Below are 18,353 nucleotides of genomic sequence, written 5' to 3' on the forward strand. Positions count from 1 at the left end.
ATCAGCTGACATATTGAAGAGAAATTGCATGTGCAAGCAAAACGTACTAAATATTAGATCAATGACATACTGATGCATGAAAGTGTGAGGAAAGAATTCACCAGTACTAGAAGCATGTATCTGGTATACAAGCAGTCTAGTAATGAACTTCTAGTATGGACTACAGTACAAGCAAAGCTCAAGCAAGAAACCTGTTACTATGTTTAATTTGTTCAGGCAACACTAGGCTATATCATAATATAAATGTACTCCGTGTCATCCCCTTTTTGTCCAGTTTCCTAACAAATCTATATAAGACAGCGCACTTTTTGTTTTTTTAAAACAATCAGAGAAAGAGCACAAACTTGCACAGAAACAGTCAGTAACAGGGGATTTTTTTTTTTTGGCTAGCATAAAAAAAAAAGAAAAAAGAGAACCTTCTGGAATTACAAAATGGATGTCAACTGTTACCTTTTTGTTGGTATAAGAACCAGTTTCATGGAGAATGGCAACCCTAAATGGAGGCCACCAAGTGTGGAATTCTTTTACCCACTGATGCATCACAGTAGCTGGACAAACAATCACTGTTGGACCCAATCCCTGGTACCTAAAATAAAGTATTTGAGAAAAAAACCTTTAACATGAAATAAATACTCTATATAAAGTGACTCATTAAAATACGCACATATTAAAATGACACACTTTATAGTTCAAGTGGAATATGAGAGCTATAGAAATTAATTGTCACTTTGTTTTTCTGGAAGTCTGTTTTTTCCATCAAAGGAAGATGAAAGGGGTATCGCTATAAGAATCTATCCACTGAACAGTTAGTGGATACATCTATCAAGATAAACACAGAAATAGAAAAGCTCCAAACAATAAGGCATAAGGGAACTTCCTTCTGTGGTAATACAAATCAGGTTTGGGTGACTGCTGTTTCTATAAGAGAAAAGAAATAATTAACAAGCAACTATTTTATTACTTCTATTAAAAAGAATGTGTAGCTAGAGTCTCACAAATGGACTTATACACAGGTGTTCTGCTTCATGTTGGTAATATACTGTACTATTATCACCATAATTTACAGATAAGACAATGACTCTAAAGCATCAGAATATATCATCCCTGGAAGCTGAGGTCTGAGCTGGGCTTAAACTGTCTCATAAGTTTCTTATTCATAATCATATGATTGTTTCTGAGAATTACTGAGGACGTTTGGAACACAGTCTTTCTGTATATTAAGTTCAGAGCTACTCTTAAGGTTAAGAAGAGAAAAATCTCTCACACAACAGCCAAACAAGAAATATTACCGTCACAAACAAATACCAAAAATCATATAGGAAATATACTAAGTAGTGGTTACTAGTAGTTATTTTTCAAACATATCTGCTCTTTAAAAAACAGAACAAAATGACTTTGCAAACAAAGGCAATAGCTACAGTTATCACATACTGATCTGTGTCTGGCCAACTATGTACTACTCAAGCAGTAATAAATAAACAATTCAAAAGATCACAGCATACACTCAAGATCACATGTATATAGCAATAAAGAAGGATTTCGCAGACAGCAATACCCTGCTTTAAAAAAAAAAACCACAACTGTTAATGCCCTCAGAAACTGCTGACATTAAGAAATAATATTCTTTATTAAAAGCTTATACATATGCAGAATAACAACCTGGATGTTGCTTATCTCTTTCATTATGAAAAATTATTATATAACAACCTTACACAGTCTAATAAAAAAACTCCCAGCAATCCAAGGGGAAGTTAGAAGTTGGAGATGCAAAAAATAGCTTCAACTATGCTATGAATCCAAATAACCGCTGCTACTGCTCTTAAAAATATCTATAGCAAAAAAGCCAACTGCTCTTAAGAATATCTATAGCAAAAAAGCCAACTGCTCTTAAGAATATCTATAGCAAAAAAGCCAACTTTCCCAGAACATATTCGTTTCTCATTCTTCATGGGTAGTAACAAATTACCTCTGTTTATTCCCCTGGTCTGTATCAAACAAGCTCACATGCTGAGTTTATCCAGGTTTTTTTTTCCCCTCAGCTTACACAAAGAGTTCACACTTCCTTTGATCAATTTTCAGAAAAATCTGCTCCCCCTCCACTCGGTTGTATGAAACCTCTTCTGTGTCTAGTCTGGCTCTAACCTCTTTCCACTAGCCAGCATTTTATTCTTCTCTTGAGAGCTTTTATTTATATAAAAGAGTCATCTAACTTCTTCCAGTCTGTGCTGTTTCACAAAACTAAACAAACCACGCAACTCTGCTTGCTACACTTAGGAGGCATCCTGCATTCTCCTAATCACCGCAACAGATTTGCTCAGCTGCCACCCATCCAATTTATATTTGTTTTCCTTGAACAAAGGTGACACTAATAACATTCCAAACCAAAGTCTTACTGGTGCCTTGCACCAGGATACTAATACTGCCCTGTTCCTAACCCAAACATATTGTCATCATGCATTCTGTCCCCTTTTCACAGTTGCATTGTACTAATAGCTTATGGTCAATGTCATATATGATCAATATATCCAAATCTCTCTCTTCTTCTGTTGCTTCTGATTTATAAAACCCAAATTCATAGCAAGTATCCTTTATTAGTTCTTATTTAATTGGGTGTGATTAGAATTGCAAATAAGATCTATTCCTACAACTTACTACCAAGAAAAAGGAAGCAGTAGTCATACTATATTTATAATCTTTAAGTACTCGAAAAATCAGCAGAGGACAACATGTTGCATTATAACCAACTCTACTGCCAAGCACTGGCAAATCATGTCTTCAAAATGAAACTGAAATGACAACTAAATCCTAGTGAAAATAAAAGAACAGAGCAGCAAGAGCAATACAAATTTTCTGGGGCAATGGATTTTTATTTATGTAAGCACCATGGAAATTAATCTCTCTGCCACTCACAGTAGAGATTGAGCCTTAATGTTTAATGTGTATGATTATATCTGAGTATCTTGAAGAGCACAGATGAGTAAATAATCAGTGTATAAACTTTATGGCAGATATTCTCATCAGATCTCTCAAATAAATGAAGCAAAGTCTGCAGTGAAAGGTAACATCTTTGTTAAACAAAATAATGTATTTGGAAAAAAGCAAACTTGTAGACCCCCAAGCCCTTTAACAGGTTTCAACAACCAATTTCAACCTAGATACAGGCTAGAGATGGATTACTTTCACAAGAAAAAACAAAGCAGCAGCAAACTGAAAGGACCATTGGTCTGAAAGCTGTTGCTTGTTCCAACTGTCTCAGCTTGTCTAACAAAAGACCTTTCCCCCCCTATAAATCTTGCTTCCCTTATATCCTGACACTGCCATAGCTGCAACACTTCTACTGATACCTCACATGACATTTGGCTTTCCCCAGCTGCATGGCTCAATAACTGTTAAAAGCAAGACATTTTAATTTTTGTAATAGTTATACTCCATGTAACAAGTCATTCCTTACTTCAGCTAGTCTTCAGGCTCCTTCAAAATCAGAACAACACTGGAATCAGAAGCCGTTTACAAAAGGAAACTTCTACTCACCGTATTCTAAAGAATACTTTTGCAGAAAATGTCACTGATGGAAAATAAAGTTGAATGTTTTGAATATCAACAAAAGTGACCCTATTGTCTTAATACTCAAGTGCCTCCAAATACAACAATCTTTGCAATTCTGCACAGGAATGACAGTATTCTCTCAATTTTACAGAAGGCCAGCTGAGGCTGGGAAAGCCTGCAGTGGCAGATTCATACAGTAGTATGCTAGCTCCATCTACACATCAAGGTAATGAGATACGAGCTAGGCTCGAAGACATTTAAACATGCTGACAATACAACTGTGTCCACTCTTAATGCCTGCTTCTCATCCAGACTGACCAGAAGGTCTTCTGCTTACTAGAATACATGGCTTTCAGATTGAAGCTAGCTAGCCGGTGTTACTGCCTTCCTAGGTCAGAGCGCAGATAGGGAAAATATTGACTATGCAAAGCTCAAGTTGTTTAGACCCTCTGCCTTATAGCACACAAGAAAAATCAGAGTAAGTTTCACGAAAAAATTAAACCTTGTTTCCTCCCATGGAATTACTATCATCATGGACTTAATGACATGCACCAGCCAAAAAATTAAACGGAACACATCTTACACGCAGAAAGAATACTGCAACTTAGATGTGTATTTGTATTTTGGCCTTTTCAAAGTTTCATTGCAGTTTCACTGCAGTATCTTAGGTCTTAAGCTGTAACTGTGTAACAATGTCAAAAGATGTTCCTGAAGGATTTCCATAAACTCAGTGGTCTTCCAACTGGGGCAGGGAATATACCTATGCAAAATAATCTGTACAGTAGCATCCTTAAATCAGGCAGCCCTATCGAAGTAAATCAACTGGCCTGAGTGATGGAGGACCTGGAGTTTTTTATATAAAGGCTGCAGTAGGAAGCAACTGGAGAAAAGACAGTAATATTTTCTCTTTAAAGCATTATTTTACAATTCATGTACATGCTGAACATAATTTAAATATGCCTCTATATAAGGTTAATTATTTTTGTTTAGTATAGTACTATGATATTTGCTTAATTGCATGTAGTAATTTACATCAGGTAAACAGGCCAACAGAACTAGAAAAATCAAGTATTATTCATGTGTGCATTTGTAAATCTGAGGACACCAACAAGTATCTTTTCCGGTAATTTCACCTATGAAGAAGGAATTCTAAAGCATTGTTCAATAACAAAAAAGCATAAAAGGTCTTGTAAGAAAGGCCAGTCACTCTAACATAGTTTCGAAAAGCAACAACAACAAAAAAAAGCAGATAGAAATTCCTCTATAAGTTCCTGTTTTTACTATTACTACTATTTTTTTTTTCATGGATAATTCCCTGCCGATCAGAAACTCTAACTTTCATTGCAAATCAGCTTGCTACTTCCTGTAAAGCACTTACCTGGTGGCTTGCCAGAACAAATATTTTAATGTAAAATTTAATAAATGGAACTAAAGGTATTACATCTAATTTAAAATTCCATATTGTGTAAACTATTGATATTAATGTAATTGAGTTTGTAAACAATCCATTTGTGGAAGCTAACCTTAGACACTGTATTGACCCAAAATATCTAGTGCGGCTCATCTGCAAAATGAAGCATCAATGCCTGGAATTCATTAAAAGTGTTACATGTTTAATTTTTCCTGCCCTACAGCTCCACTGTCTCGTAAAATTTTTCCTTTGATGTCCCCCACTAAAAGAATTAAAGGAATATTGTAATTGAAATGTCATTAATAATTCACAGGACCCTCCTCCACCAGCAATACATCTGATGAAATATTAATTGAGCTCCACAGACTGACAGTCTGCAGAGGAGCACTTGCCTGTAATTTGAACCACGAGTCCTGATCTTGCTGTAGCTCAGACCTGCCAAGAAGGCAATTATCTGGATGGTCTTGCCCAATCCCATCTCATCTCCCAGAATTCCTCCTGCCTGCTGGCAGTGCAATTCCCACAGCCACCTAACACCTGTCTGCTGGTACCTAAAACAAGGAAAAAGAAGATGGCAAATGTTTGATAATACAGATCATAACAGAAAGTACTCATGAATTAATCATTTGGCAAGGTTCTTATACTAGTTACAGTAACATGCTGGATGTGTGTTTTACATGAGTGCTGTATTTACTAGGTCATACATTTTTGATGCACTCAGACATAACATGTGACTTTCATTCTTTATGCAACACTAAAACATTTCTAATTAAACTGATAGTCATGGTAATTAGAGGGTATTTTATTTCATGTATATTTTAAGTGTTAAAAGCAACTTGGAAAGCTACTCTAACAAAGCATTATCTTTCCAGAAAAGACGACATGTAAGGGTCTAGTAAATTATATTATTTAGAACATATACCTTGAATTGAAGGAAAAGCTTGACTTGTAAGGGGTACAGACTTTATACTCCACTGTGAAAACTGATCACATATGCCAAAGCATGCTTTCTTTTTACAAAATTCATTTAATAACAATTAGTCTCTTTCAATGAAGAAAAAAGACAACAAGGCAAAATGTTTTGGAAGGCAAAACGATAGAAACTATTCCAGTGAATGGGATGCAGCAGATCATTATTATGTGAGAGCATCAGGGCAGTTTCTACTCCTAGTCATTCCCTGGAAATTGTATCAGCAACACTGTAAAATACATTCCAATTAAAAGAAGTAGACTAGAAAGCAAGATTTACAAGGGCAAGCTGAAAAGGTGGAGATAAGATGCTGGACTCAGAATCACTTTAGGACATGCTTTTTTATAATGATATGAAATAGTGACACCACTAGGAATAACACACCATGTGTGTGAGTTAAATTGAAAACAGAACAGAAAGAAATGAAGAAACAGTGTATTTAAATTACAATTAAAATAAAATAAAATGCACATTTCAGCAGTTCTGCGTCCTGTAACTTAGAGGAAGAACAAGGTTACTGATATAATTTTCTTGATGGCATGCATTCCTGGAGTGCAGAGCACTGCAAAAAGCAAAACACTTTTTTTTTTTTTTTTAAATAGGGATTGTTCATTTTAGGGCATTGTCTTACATGCATTTCAAAATCCTGTTTCATTCTTTGAACAAATAATATTTAAGACTACTGACAGCTAATGACACTAGTGTCTACAAAGTACTATTAAAAATCAATTTATGATGAGTTCTATATGGATTTAGACAATGCTAAACAGAGACAAACAAACGGCTTGAGCAGTTGGAAAAAGATGATCAAAGAACACATCTAATGGTTCAGACATCATACTATCTGCTGGTGTCTCAAATGCATTATACCAAGCAGCCCTTAAAAAACGCCTTCTATTAGAAATTAATTCACCTTAAAAATGCAGCAATCTAAAACCAACTATGAAATGGCTTGCAGGATTAGCTATAATTGGATTAAGATGCTACCATTACTACATTCTATGAAGACAAAACATTTTTTGATAGAAACATTAAAGAATTGGAGACAACCCTAATTCCAGTCAGAAGCTGCTCCCCCAGACTAATGTCCAGCATGTCTCTTCAGAAGACCATTCAAGAACTTCCTGATATTATTTTGTATTATTTCTTAGGATTACATCCAGTGCTTAAAAGCTAGCTGCATTTAGAAGCAACTTTCTTCCTCTCCCCCCTTCTCCTGAGAAAGTTTCACAGTAGAGAATTAAGTTTGTGAAAAATTCTGCTCCAAGGTTATCTGAAAATGGAAAAGGTGCAGGTGCTTTCTTTGTATAATCATATAAACACGCAATAATTGCAACTATGCAAAAATTAAAGTAAAAAAAATCCCCCCCCCTAATTTTTTATGGTTATATGGAAAGATAATAAATTCTTTTTAATCTTATGCTTTCATTGCACCAATTTTTATGTTTTGTTTTTTACTCCAAAAATAGTGTGGAAGTAAAATAAAAATGTTGCCTGGTCTTCTGAAATAGTTATGTTTGGACCGTATTTCACACAGGCAATCATGCTGTGATGCTTCCCTTGAAATTCACCACAGCAGCTAGCAGAGTTGAGCTGCATTTTTGCTGAGACAAAATTGCATTTCAGACGTATCAGGAAAATCACACTGAAAGCAAATAATGAAGAAACCTGGTTTCTTGTTTATACAGACAGCATTCTCTCAGGCTAAGTACAGACAGTATAAGGCAATGTTTGTAAGTCAGTCTTGCTCACTATGTTTGATTTAGTTCCACAGCAGCACCAATGGTATTCTTGCTGAATGTTCCTCAAAGCAGACAAGTATATAGGGAAGAAAGAGACTGTTCACCTTAACAGGCTTACCAAAGAACAAACTTAAGGGTCTACCATTTCTAGTGTGAGCTAACTTCTTTGGAATTCAATTCAACTATGCAGGAAGATCACTTACAGTATACTGCTATACACCTCCTTGGGTCAATATACTTCCACGCTTTGTACTAAACTTGCTCAGAACTCAAAGTTTAATGCCTATTGACTATGGGCCTTCCCACATTGGAGATTTCAGCATTTAAGTTACGAGTCAGACGAATCATTCAATTCAATTGATCTTTCTAACCACTTAAGAAGTTTTGCCAACTGACTCATGCTTGCAGGGATACCCTTCATTAGTAAGGCTGGTATCTCTAAGATTAATTTTTAGTTGTCTGCTGTATTTCAATTCCCTTCGGGTTGCTCAGACCACACATCCATTCTCAGAATGATTACTTCTGCAGTACCTTTGCATGAACAACTGGAGACCACATATTGCCTGTGCATGGTCCTGGCAACCAAGTCATTAATTCAATTCCATTTCAGAGCTAATGCTCTCCTTCTGAGGAACTGCAGGACAACAGTAATAATTTCTCTGAGGTTAAGACTAAGTGGTCCTGTTGGAAGGGATACCACACATGCCCGTTATAAACCAGGGCTTTCTACTACACTAATTATAAGATTTTAGAGAGTTAGCTTTTGAAAGAGGAATCTTTTTCCTTCTGTGCAAAATGTTGCCAACAAAAATGAATTCAAGCCTATTACGCATGAAAGTTGAGGGAAAGATTATGGGTGAAGTTAACTTGTCAGCTGCTAGCTTGTTTGGGCTGCCTTTTGTAAATAGCTTTTTGAGATGAACTTGAAAGTGTCACTGGACACCATAGTCTCAAAAAACCTGAAACGGAAAGCAGTCATGTCCAAATCTGTAATCCAGCATTAAATAGCTAAAGAATGAGTGTAGAGTGTTTTCCATCTACTAAAGGAATTAAGAAAGCACTCTCCATATTTTAAAATTTTACTGGGGAAAACGTTCAAGACTATTTTATAATATGAATTATAAGTAGTTACTTTGAGTAGATTTGGAGTAGTTATTTAAAGAAAAAGTTGCCTTTATTTTTTACTGGCAGAAAATTTCACTCACTCCACCCAATCACAGAAACACCTACATTTTTTGTTTTCATTTATCACAACTTGCCAACACCTTATTCTTCAAAGTAAAGTTATTCTACCACTCCACACCTGAATTAAAACCAAGCACTTCTCAATAAAAGAAAGCATTTATAAAAATAGACAAGGAGAGCTTCTCAATTCGTAGTTTAGCTAATACACATTCACAATATTCACATCAGCCAGTTACCATCTGTATTTTCATGTAACTCCATTTTGTGCTTGTAATAAATTAGTTTCTTTGTGATTTGATCCTGGAACCTTTTTAAAAGAAATAAGCCTACAGAAACAACTGAAGTAAAAGTTGAGGCACCATTCGCTGAAGTAAAAGTTACAGCAAAGGGCATCCAGAAATCACTATGACTATTACTACTACTATTATTAACAGCATACAGCAGCATAAATTAAAATAAAGTACACAATACATACTTAAAAAGCTTTTTGAAGAGAAATCCTGGTACTTTGAAACCCTCTTCAAATTCAGTGTCACTTTCTTCAGAAAGTTCCTCAGACGTTTGATGTTCTTTGTCCTTCAAACGTTCTTTTTGCCACCTCCTAGAGTAACACAAGGAGTCAACATTCAATTATTGCATAGAAAAGATACTCTATGAAAACTAGACTGAATTTTCAATCAGGTAAAAACCCAACAAAAATGCATTCTCCAATGTCATGATTTAAATAGTAACCCTTTGGAGGAGAGAATTATGCAAGAAAACGCTCAAAATATCTGACACACTAAAAGGTGCATGCACGCCTGACTGTTTAGTTACAAGCCTTCAGACTTTTAGTTAAAATTTTCTATAGACAGAAATACTAATATAATGGAATCAACAGTTAACAACATCAAAAAAATCTGGCTACCTTAAATTCCTAAACCTCCATAAAAAAACCCACAAAAATATGAATAAAGCTTAAATATTCCAAAGGTATTTTACTAATTTAACCAAATACTTAAGTAACTTCTTTCACCTACAGAAATGCACAGCTCTGTATCTTATACAGAAGACTCAGTTAGAAACATCACCATCTTTGGGGTGATGTACTCTAAATCTGTTAAGCAGTCATTATTAAGAGAATGAGTTTTTTGAGGTTTTGAAATTACAGAGTGATTTGTGGTCTGCAGCCTAATCTTATTTGGACTCTAGGCAGATTAGAGAATTACCTTCCCGTCCCATTGTTCCCCTTGCTTTTGAAAAAGTACCAAAGGATCTTCAACATCCAAGGAAATTATGGACTTGTGTTTTAGTGACACAAAAACATCTACCTGTAATAGTAAAGTGTATGCTACTGCTAGCTAGGTATGTACTAACCAATCAACAGCACTTCACTGACAATTTGGGTTTTGCTGTAATTCTCCCATGAAAGTGCCATTCACTGCAGGCACACTGAATGTGGTGTATAAACTGACAAAATCCCTACAGAAACTGGCAAGCTATAGAACAGATGAAAAACATCCTTATGTTACTGTTCTGGATGCATCACGAAAACAGCCATATTTCATCTCATAAAAAGGCTGATTGAGAAGGAGATCTGATAGTCTGGAAGTATCCGAAGTATAAAATATGAAGACTAAAATTGTTCATGTCCCAAAGAACTATAAATAGTAGTGATGGGATGAAAAGAAGCAAATGGAAAATTCAGGCCAAAAAAAGTAAGTTAAGCCGCCTAGCATTGAAATCTACTGCATTAAGTGACAAACAGCCTCCTGAGTGAGATGCTGAAAAACTCATCTGTCCAGTCTTTAACTCTACATTGAGGAAACCCTGGAGAATGCACTCTAGAACAGTCCTGCTGTAACTGGAGGGAGGAGGACTTAACAGGATGCAACAGCTTTCCAGTACACCTCCAGTTTCTGAATGACAAACATTACAGGTGAGTGAATAGTCCATTTCCCTCCTGGTAACATTTTACCATTTACCCATTATACAAATGGCTTCTTGTTAGCTTAGGTTGCCTCTGTAGCAGCAAAAAAAATGGCAAGACAATGGCTTAACAGAGTTCTAAAAAAAAAACCCCAACCACAAAAAAACCCCAAAAAACCAAACCCCAAAAAACAAACAAAATACCCCCCAAAACCCCAACTCCCTTCCCCAAAACACACTCCATATTCTGGGAAAAAGGATTTCTGAACTATTTAAAAACGTGAGGAAATTAACATTTTCCTCTCTTCTTTTTTTCATTTTTAAAGTTATTTATCCTGATTTTTCTGTAAAGCTCTGCATTGTTTTCAAGCATTTGAAGATAAACTGCATCTAGAGGTTGACAGGCAAACTGCATATTATTTCCAGCCTTGCTATGCACAATCCAGTGTGCTTTAGGCTTACGGGCTGAGTGCCTTATGTTTTCAAAGCTACTAGCCCAATTTTATCCATGTCAGGAAAAAGAAGCATAATCATAAAAATGTTAGTTAATTTCTGGACCAAAGTTGACAATATCATCAGCTATGGAAACATAACTTAAACAGTTTCATTATCTTGATTTATATCCTGACCTAACTAGCCAAAAGGAGGGGGACAGAAGTCACTGTTAAAATTTTTCTCAAACAACTGCTCATAAGACCGCTACCATCCCTGACATTGTGCACTTCCAACCTGGCAAACAAACCAGAAGACACTATAAAACATCTCAAGCGTTGCTCCAAATCTTTAAGGCTTCAGCCATGCTGCTATCTAGCTCAGTCACGTTAAGAGCAGACATGACTGGCACAATGTCACATACAGTACTGTAACTCCTTTCAGCCTCCTATGAGAAGTGCCTTCTCCACTAGAAAAAAATCCTGTCAGCTAAAACCATTTAAAAATCAAATCTGATTTAAGTTTTCTGTCTTGAACACATTAGTGAACAGGAAAAAAAACAAACAAACCAACCCAAACCAGCAATGACGGTCTAGCGTTCCCCCTGTATTTAACTACATAAGCAGTTCTGGGGGCAATTGAACCAATGATGCCTGTCTTGCTGAGGACACGACTCTGCATTCTCTGGTATGAAATAAGGTGAAAACACTAAGAGAGACTCTTCTTGCTGCTAGGTCTTTCAAAATCATCTTCCACGGGGTCTGCAAACTCACAACAAGACTTAAGCTCAAGCTGTGTGTTCTCCGGTGGCAGCATTAGTAAAGTTTCTCTTGTCTTCCTGACCACTTACTTCAGTGTAACTTGTTGGAACTTCCACTTAAAGGTTTCTGCATCTCTGGCAAATTTGTTTAAAAAAACTTGGGTGAGGAACAAGAGAACAGGGAAGAATTTCAACACTTCATATACAAACAACACAATCATATACCCTTTCTCATGAAAGCAAGCTAATTATGGCAGGTTTCTAGATCAGCTTTTCACCAGTATCTTTTGAGAAAATACTTACAGTCTGCCTTTATGGAGCCAGTCACAAACTTGGAACTGTGGTACTGTTTTATTAAGTGAAAATAAACACCACCATCTCCAAATATACACAAGTTACAGTAACTGCCAAAAACAATTGCACTGAAAAACTAAGACAACACAATGCTGGACAGGTTTAGAGAACCAGCTTCACTTGAATATATTTCTATCTCTTAAGTCAGGAAGTCTTCAGAAGCCAAAATCAGGATGGAGAAAAAAAGCAGCATACGCAGGGGGAAAAAAACCAAGACAGACAAACACAGTCTACAGTTTTCTGATTAAAAACTGATGAGTTGCTAATGTTTATCATCGGAAATATTATTTCATTATATGAAATCATGTATCTAGTTAAGTAGTAAAAAAAGAACGTACTAAAAATATATAAAGTGCCAAAGTTTTCCCCACAAATACTTTTATATATCTATCCTAACACAGGAATGGAAATCTCTATCTTAGACTAGCAGTCTGTTTTAGATGTTCGATTTAGGAAAATAACATTCATGATCTGGATTCTAGCAGGAAGATATGATACATTCTAGAGGCACAGCATAAAAATGCATTTATTTTTGTTCAGTACTACAATGTTGTGCTACCAGGCACAGATGGTCAACTATTCTTCCGAGTTCCAGGAAAAAGATCAACAACTGGGTTATGACAAGACTCAAACCAAGGAAGAAAACTCCTACTTACCACATTAAAAATCAAAACAATTGTAGACTACAAAGCTAGGTAAAGAATCCAAATTAAACTCAAGCAGGGCAATAATTTGTGCAAGAGTTTGCTTCCAATTCTATATTCCAATATGAATCACCCACTAGTCAACACTCAAGCTTCAGACTCCCCTGGGAAGAAACAGATTGCCCTCTAGTGTACATTAGAAAAAGTGATCCAGAAACAACCAAGAAGAAACGTTTCTGAGATTAACTTGTAGCTGTCCAGGAATTTAGGCACTTCACCTTAATATAACTACTATAATTTCTGCAAGAAGTGTGATCAATGTTGTGATTTCTCTTACAATTATTAGATACCTAGAAAATACCTATGTCTAGAATTTGAACTAATAAATCCCATACTTAATTTTCCTAAATAAAAGTTTATTTTGTACACCCCGTATCTGTTACTTTACTGAAGTGTATAATTACACAAGCTGTAGTATTGAAGGCTCTGGTACTACATCTCTTCCGAAGGTCTGGGGTTTTTTTTGCCCTCAATTACCAGTTTAAAGAAAAAGTAGCAATTTGTTGTTACCACTAACAACTTTCGAAGTTTGAAGAAGCTATTCAGTTTTTGAAAGAGTGTGAACTTAATGTAAGACATTGTATTAAGATATTCTACACTAAAACTTCATTATTTTCTTTTAAAAAGTGTATATACCTAAATGGCTGAAGCAATGGGAGCACAAACACTATTTACTAGACCAGATCAGTCAGCTGGTCAGCTTGGTCTTGTCCCTTTCCCCAGAAGTCAGACTTTGGAGGGAGAAACAGCAGTAGCTCATATTTGACTTAACTACACAGTAACATATTGACTATTTGGTCAATATATTCCTTATGCATCTCAGTTAACCATCATTAATATGCCTAAACAATCAGAAAATACAGATTTTACTGTATCACCAAGGTGTCTTGAAAATAAAAGCATAACCTTTGAGAAATCTATTTCATATTGTCCATGGTCACTGACACAAATACAATTTTATCCTGAAAGTGCAGTATGAAAGCTATATATCATACAATTAAATCTTTCTTAATATAAGAATGTATTCAGATACTAAGCCCATTTCCCACTTATTGCAATACCCTAGAAAGAAATTCTGCATCCGAAACAGTAATAAGCACAAATTTTTTTTTTTTTAAATACAGTCAGGAACCAAGCTGAGTGTTTAATATAGTTTGCATTTGTGAAACACAATATGTTTTCTATTTTATACAGCTAAGAATCCCTTATAGATTATGCTAATTTGCTAAATTGAAGCATTCAGCATTACTTTTCTGATCTAACTTTTTACAGTCTATATGGGTGGATTTAATTGGTACATCCTAACAGATAAAATACATGCAGTTAGTACCACAAGTCTCCAGAAGTAAATTAAGACTGATGTAGACAATTACACACTTGAGCTTAGAATGAAAGGTGTAGTCAGCGAGTGAGCCAAAACATATCTTCATTTGTGTCTTGACTTTGTCATTTTAAAGAGCAGTTAGGATGCTCTAAGAAAGTATCTTTCAGGAAAGGTAATATTTAATCCTTTTTTAATTTCTAACTCTGAAACATCAAGAGATTCAGTGACTCAGATACTTCAAAGAGAGCTAGCACATGAAAACTGATCTGAGAAAAACAACTTATTTTTATGCAAATTTTATTTTTTGTTTTGATTCTTTATATCAACTGCTTCGTGCACTGATAGCCACAACTTCCAGCTACTCATCTGCTTGGATGTCAGTTGGGAGACCTGGAAAGAAGCAGCTTTCCTAACCTTGCCTCTGAGCACTTGACAGCAATTGAAGAATTCAAACAACTGTACTCAACAAACTATACAGAATACACAAGAAAACACAGACGTGGCACTTATCTCCCATAACATGACAAGCAATTCCTTCCTTGAAGCAGCAGGCAGATACATACTGACAAATGCTATGGGAATAGTGACCATAAGACTGCTAATTTCATGTTTTGTTTTGACTCCAAGCTATTACCTTATGCAGATACTGTGTTAGTGATGTCATTAATGTAACACATTAACTAGATATATTATAAGCAGCAAAAATTACTTGGTTATACTTATGCTTTGCATTTTAATACATGCAAAGGAAAACTCTGATTAATATGTAAAAAAAAAATCTTTATAAGTTGCAGTTTCCACGTCTGCAATATCTTGAGAATAATACAAGAAAACCATGCAGCAGTTTTCTTGTTGAGAACAAAGAAAAGGTTTATTTCCTATGCATTTAATCTGCATAGAAGGTTACTTTTATTTTGTGATCCTAGGTAAAAGAAGCTGAAAACAGGTGCATTTTCACTCCTTCCATAGTCTTCAAAGAAACTGGCTCTGCCATGACCTGGCCATTCCACCAGGCAGGAGGCCACAGGTTAAGATTCCACCAGCGCCAATTTTGAACACTTCTAGACCAAGATGGTCACTGTTCGAGTACAACAAAATACGATAACATACCTGTTGATGGGGATCAAGTCTCTGAGACCTTCAGCATCATCCTAGAGACTGATTACCTAATCCTTTGGGTTCAGCTAGTAATAGTCAGTATGAAGGACAGTTGGGAGTGACGATCCACTACTTTTCACTGAATCTTAAACTTGCCTTTTAGCTGCTTGACAGTATCCTACTTATTTACCTTACTCTCCATAACCCTGATGTTCCTTGCTACTGTTCATTATTCTTGCAAGCTATGATTCACCTTGGACGTTAACCTTTTCAGAACAGAAGATTTTTCCCCTGCGTGTCTGCACAGCAACATGGCTCCAGTAACAGTAACTAGAGAAAGGCAAGACCCACGCAAGGGAAAAGAACTGAAATTACTGAGAGCATGAGCTGAATTTTGTACAGCTAACTTTTACTTTTCCATGTTCCACTGATCTCATCTTGCTTTCGGTGACTAGGCCGACCACTGCAAGTAGCTTTTAGAAGGAAAGGAAAGAGCCAGGTACTCTCCTGCCTGCCGTGTTTACTGCAGATAACACCAGCTCCTGTTCTGAAAACAGTCTCTTGTTCTAGAGATGCTTTGCAGTCCTGCAGTTAGCTAATTATCATGCTTTAACAACATCATCGTAGTTTCCCCCGACACAGACCAATCTTTTCAAGTCCCATCTCTGAAAAGTTTTAATGTTAAGGAAACTCATTTTCAGTCTTTAAGAGTGTAGGACTGTATTTGGCGCCAAGCACAAGACTAGATGTTCAGAAGACTAAAGTAATCCTAAAGGATTTTCCCCTGCCTCTCTCAGGGGTAAAATATACCATAATATCACCCATTCATTTGCATTCAAAAGTAAAACTGACATGAAACAAGACATAAATGTAAGCAAATGACAGCATTTCTATAGCATTCTTAATATGTTTCTTAATTCACTACATTTTATTTTCTCATGGCATTTCCCATAATGAAGATTACCTGGGGGTGTCAGCATAAAAACGTCAATGTGGACAGCTGCAGCTTAACAGCCACAATAACTGTAGCTATGAAATTTTTAAGAGATGTAGTGTTTTGGTAGCAATTACACTTATTGATATTTCTAAAATTCATTTAGACTTTTATTGTAACTTTAGTAACCAAAAGAAATGTAGTCTATGATATGACTTTGCTAAGGATAAATTGTCACAATCTTAACGTTATTAAAAATGTGTTTGAATGAATTTAAACTGTGAGTCATATTAAAACTTTCAATCAAAATAAATTACTCTTGATGAAAACACTGAATTAAAAATGATTTAATATTGGTCTAATTTAAATGTGAAGAGTACAGTTGTATTCAATAAAATAGTAAATATTTTACCAATTAAGTACAATTGTTGTTAATGTATCCAATAACAAACATATCTCTTTTTGACCCTTTGGACATGGTTCAGATTAGCCTCTTGCCGAAATCTTCTATTCAAGAGCAATAAACTATGCTTTAACCTTGAAAAGCAGCATCATGGGATTGCAAATCTATTGCCTCATATCAGCTCCTGATCTGTCTTTGTAACCTGGGATGTGAAAGTGAAGTTGGGCTCTTCCTACCTGAGGTTTTGTTACCAGTAACTCTATAACCGTGAGTACCTCTGCTATCAGAAGATACCTCTTCCTCCACAGCAGCTCAGGCTCTCACCACAGGAAGAGATGGTGTTTATACCTCTACTTCTTGACCCCTTCTCTGATACAGCTTCATTTAAATCCATAAGATTTTATATTTCCACAGAAGTGTAAAATTCAAGTCTCCCAAGCATTAACCAAGTTCCTATGCTAGGCCTTATCACTACATCAATCACCCTTCACTGACAACCCTAATATATATTCTTCCTTTCACTCTAGAGCAGCTGTTTTCAAGTTGGAATCCATGATTTTCTAGAGGACTATAAAACTACTTGAAGGACATTCACTAAAGGTAATTAATTAAAAGTAAGCATGCTATCAATAAGCTGAAGTTCATTATATGAAGCTCAACCCTTATAGTAGAAAAGGGACAACATGCCAGTGGGTAAAGAACAATTAAAACAAAAAAACCATTTTAGTGATCTTGATCTTTTTGCCTCCCAGTATGTGCAGAAATGTCTCTTAACTTCATTGGCATGCCTAGTTAGCATTTTAACAGCCTAACAAATTACATGTCACTTCGTTGCCCCTTCAAAATGTTTTCCAGGCAGTTATGAAAATGGAAACATTGCTCAGTCTTATTGTTAGGAGCTCAACAGCTATGCTATCAGTAGAGAAAACATCTCAACAGCACACTGTAGCTACAGAGAGATCATCAACACACAGGTTATACAAATTTCATAAATCACAGATTAGCACAAGATGTTTCAGCTGCCATTTTCAAAAATAACTTGTATTCTTAACTGTAGTTCTGCACCTAACATACTAGATTGTCCTTAGAAACCTTACTCAGTTTACAACCTTAGGTCATCATAGCAACAGAAAACACCACTACTACCACCATTGTCACTGTTTCTTTAGATAAAGATGTTTTTACCCTCACTCTCATCAAGAACACAGAGGAAAATCACTGTCAAACAGAGCAGCTCTTTTTAGACTTGACTAACAGCAGTATAAATGTCCAGTCTTCATTACTTATGTCTTCTAATATAAGTTATGCAAGAGATATCACGTGCTAATAATCAAATAATAGACATTGTCCTTTCCAGTATACATTTTTTACAAGTTTAAATTCAAAAGATCATTTTAATATTGATTTCAAATAAACCTGTTAGCCATAAAAACTATATGTAATTGCCTCAGATTTCAATAAACTAACAGATTCCACAAAAATAGTATGTAAATATATTCAAATGATTTATTCTTGACTAGCAGTTAATTATTTAAAGCCAAAAACTAAGCATCTCACCCCATCCCAAACCAAAGATTTCTCT

The 18,353-nt window shown here is 35.7% G+C and overlaps 1 protein-coding gene across 8 annotated transcripts in view; it reads right to left on the reverse strand.

The window, feature by feature from the left end:
• Positions 1–18,353, reverse strand: part of ERCC6 (ERCC excision repair 6, chromatin remodeling factor) — a 50,657-nt gene that overhangs the window by 22,359 nt on the left and 9,945 nt on the right. For all 8 annotated transcript variants that reach the window (XM_072869931.1, XM_072869929.1, XM_072869930.1 and 5 more), the window contains 3 exons: positions 9,330–9,455; positions 5,350–5,508; positions 451–586 (listed from right to left, as the gene is read on the reverse strand). In XM_072869931.1, the coding sequence (XP_072726032.1) occupies positions 451–586; positions 5,350–5,508; positions 9,330–9,455 (421 nt within the window). The remainder of the gene's footprint in view (positions 1–450; positions 587–5,349; positions 5,509–9,329; positions 9,456–18,353) is intronic.

The sequence above is a fragment of the Ciconia boyciana genome, chromosome 8 (assembly GCF_034638445.1).
Source record: "Ciconia boyciana chromosome 8, ASM3463844v1, whole genome shotgun sequence".
Classification (NCBI taxonomy): domain Eukaryota; kingdom Metazoa; phylum Chordata; class Aves; order Ciconiiformes; family Ciconiidae; genus Ciconia; species Ciconia boyciana.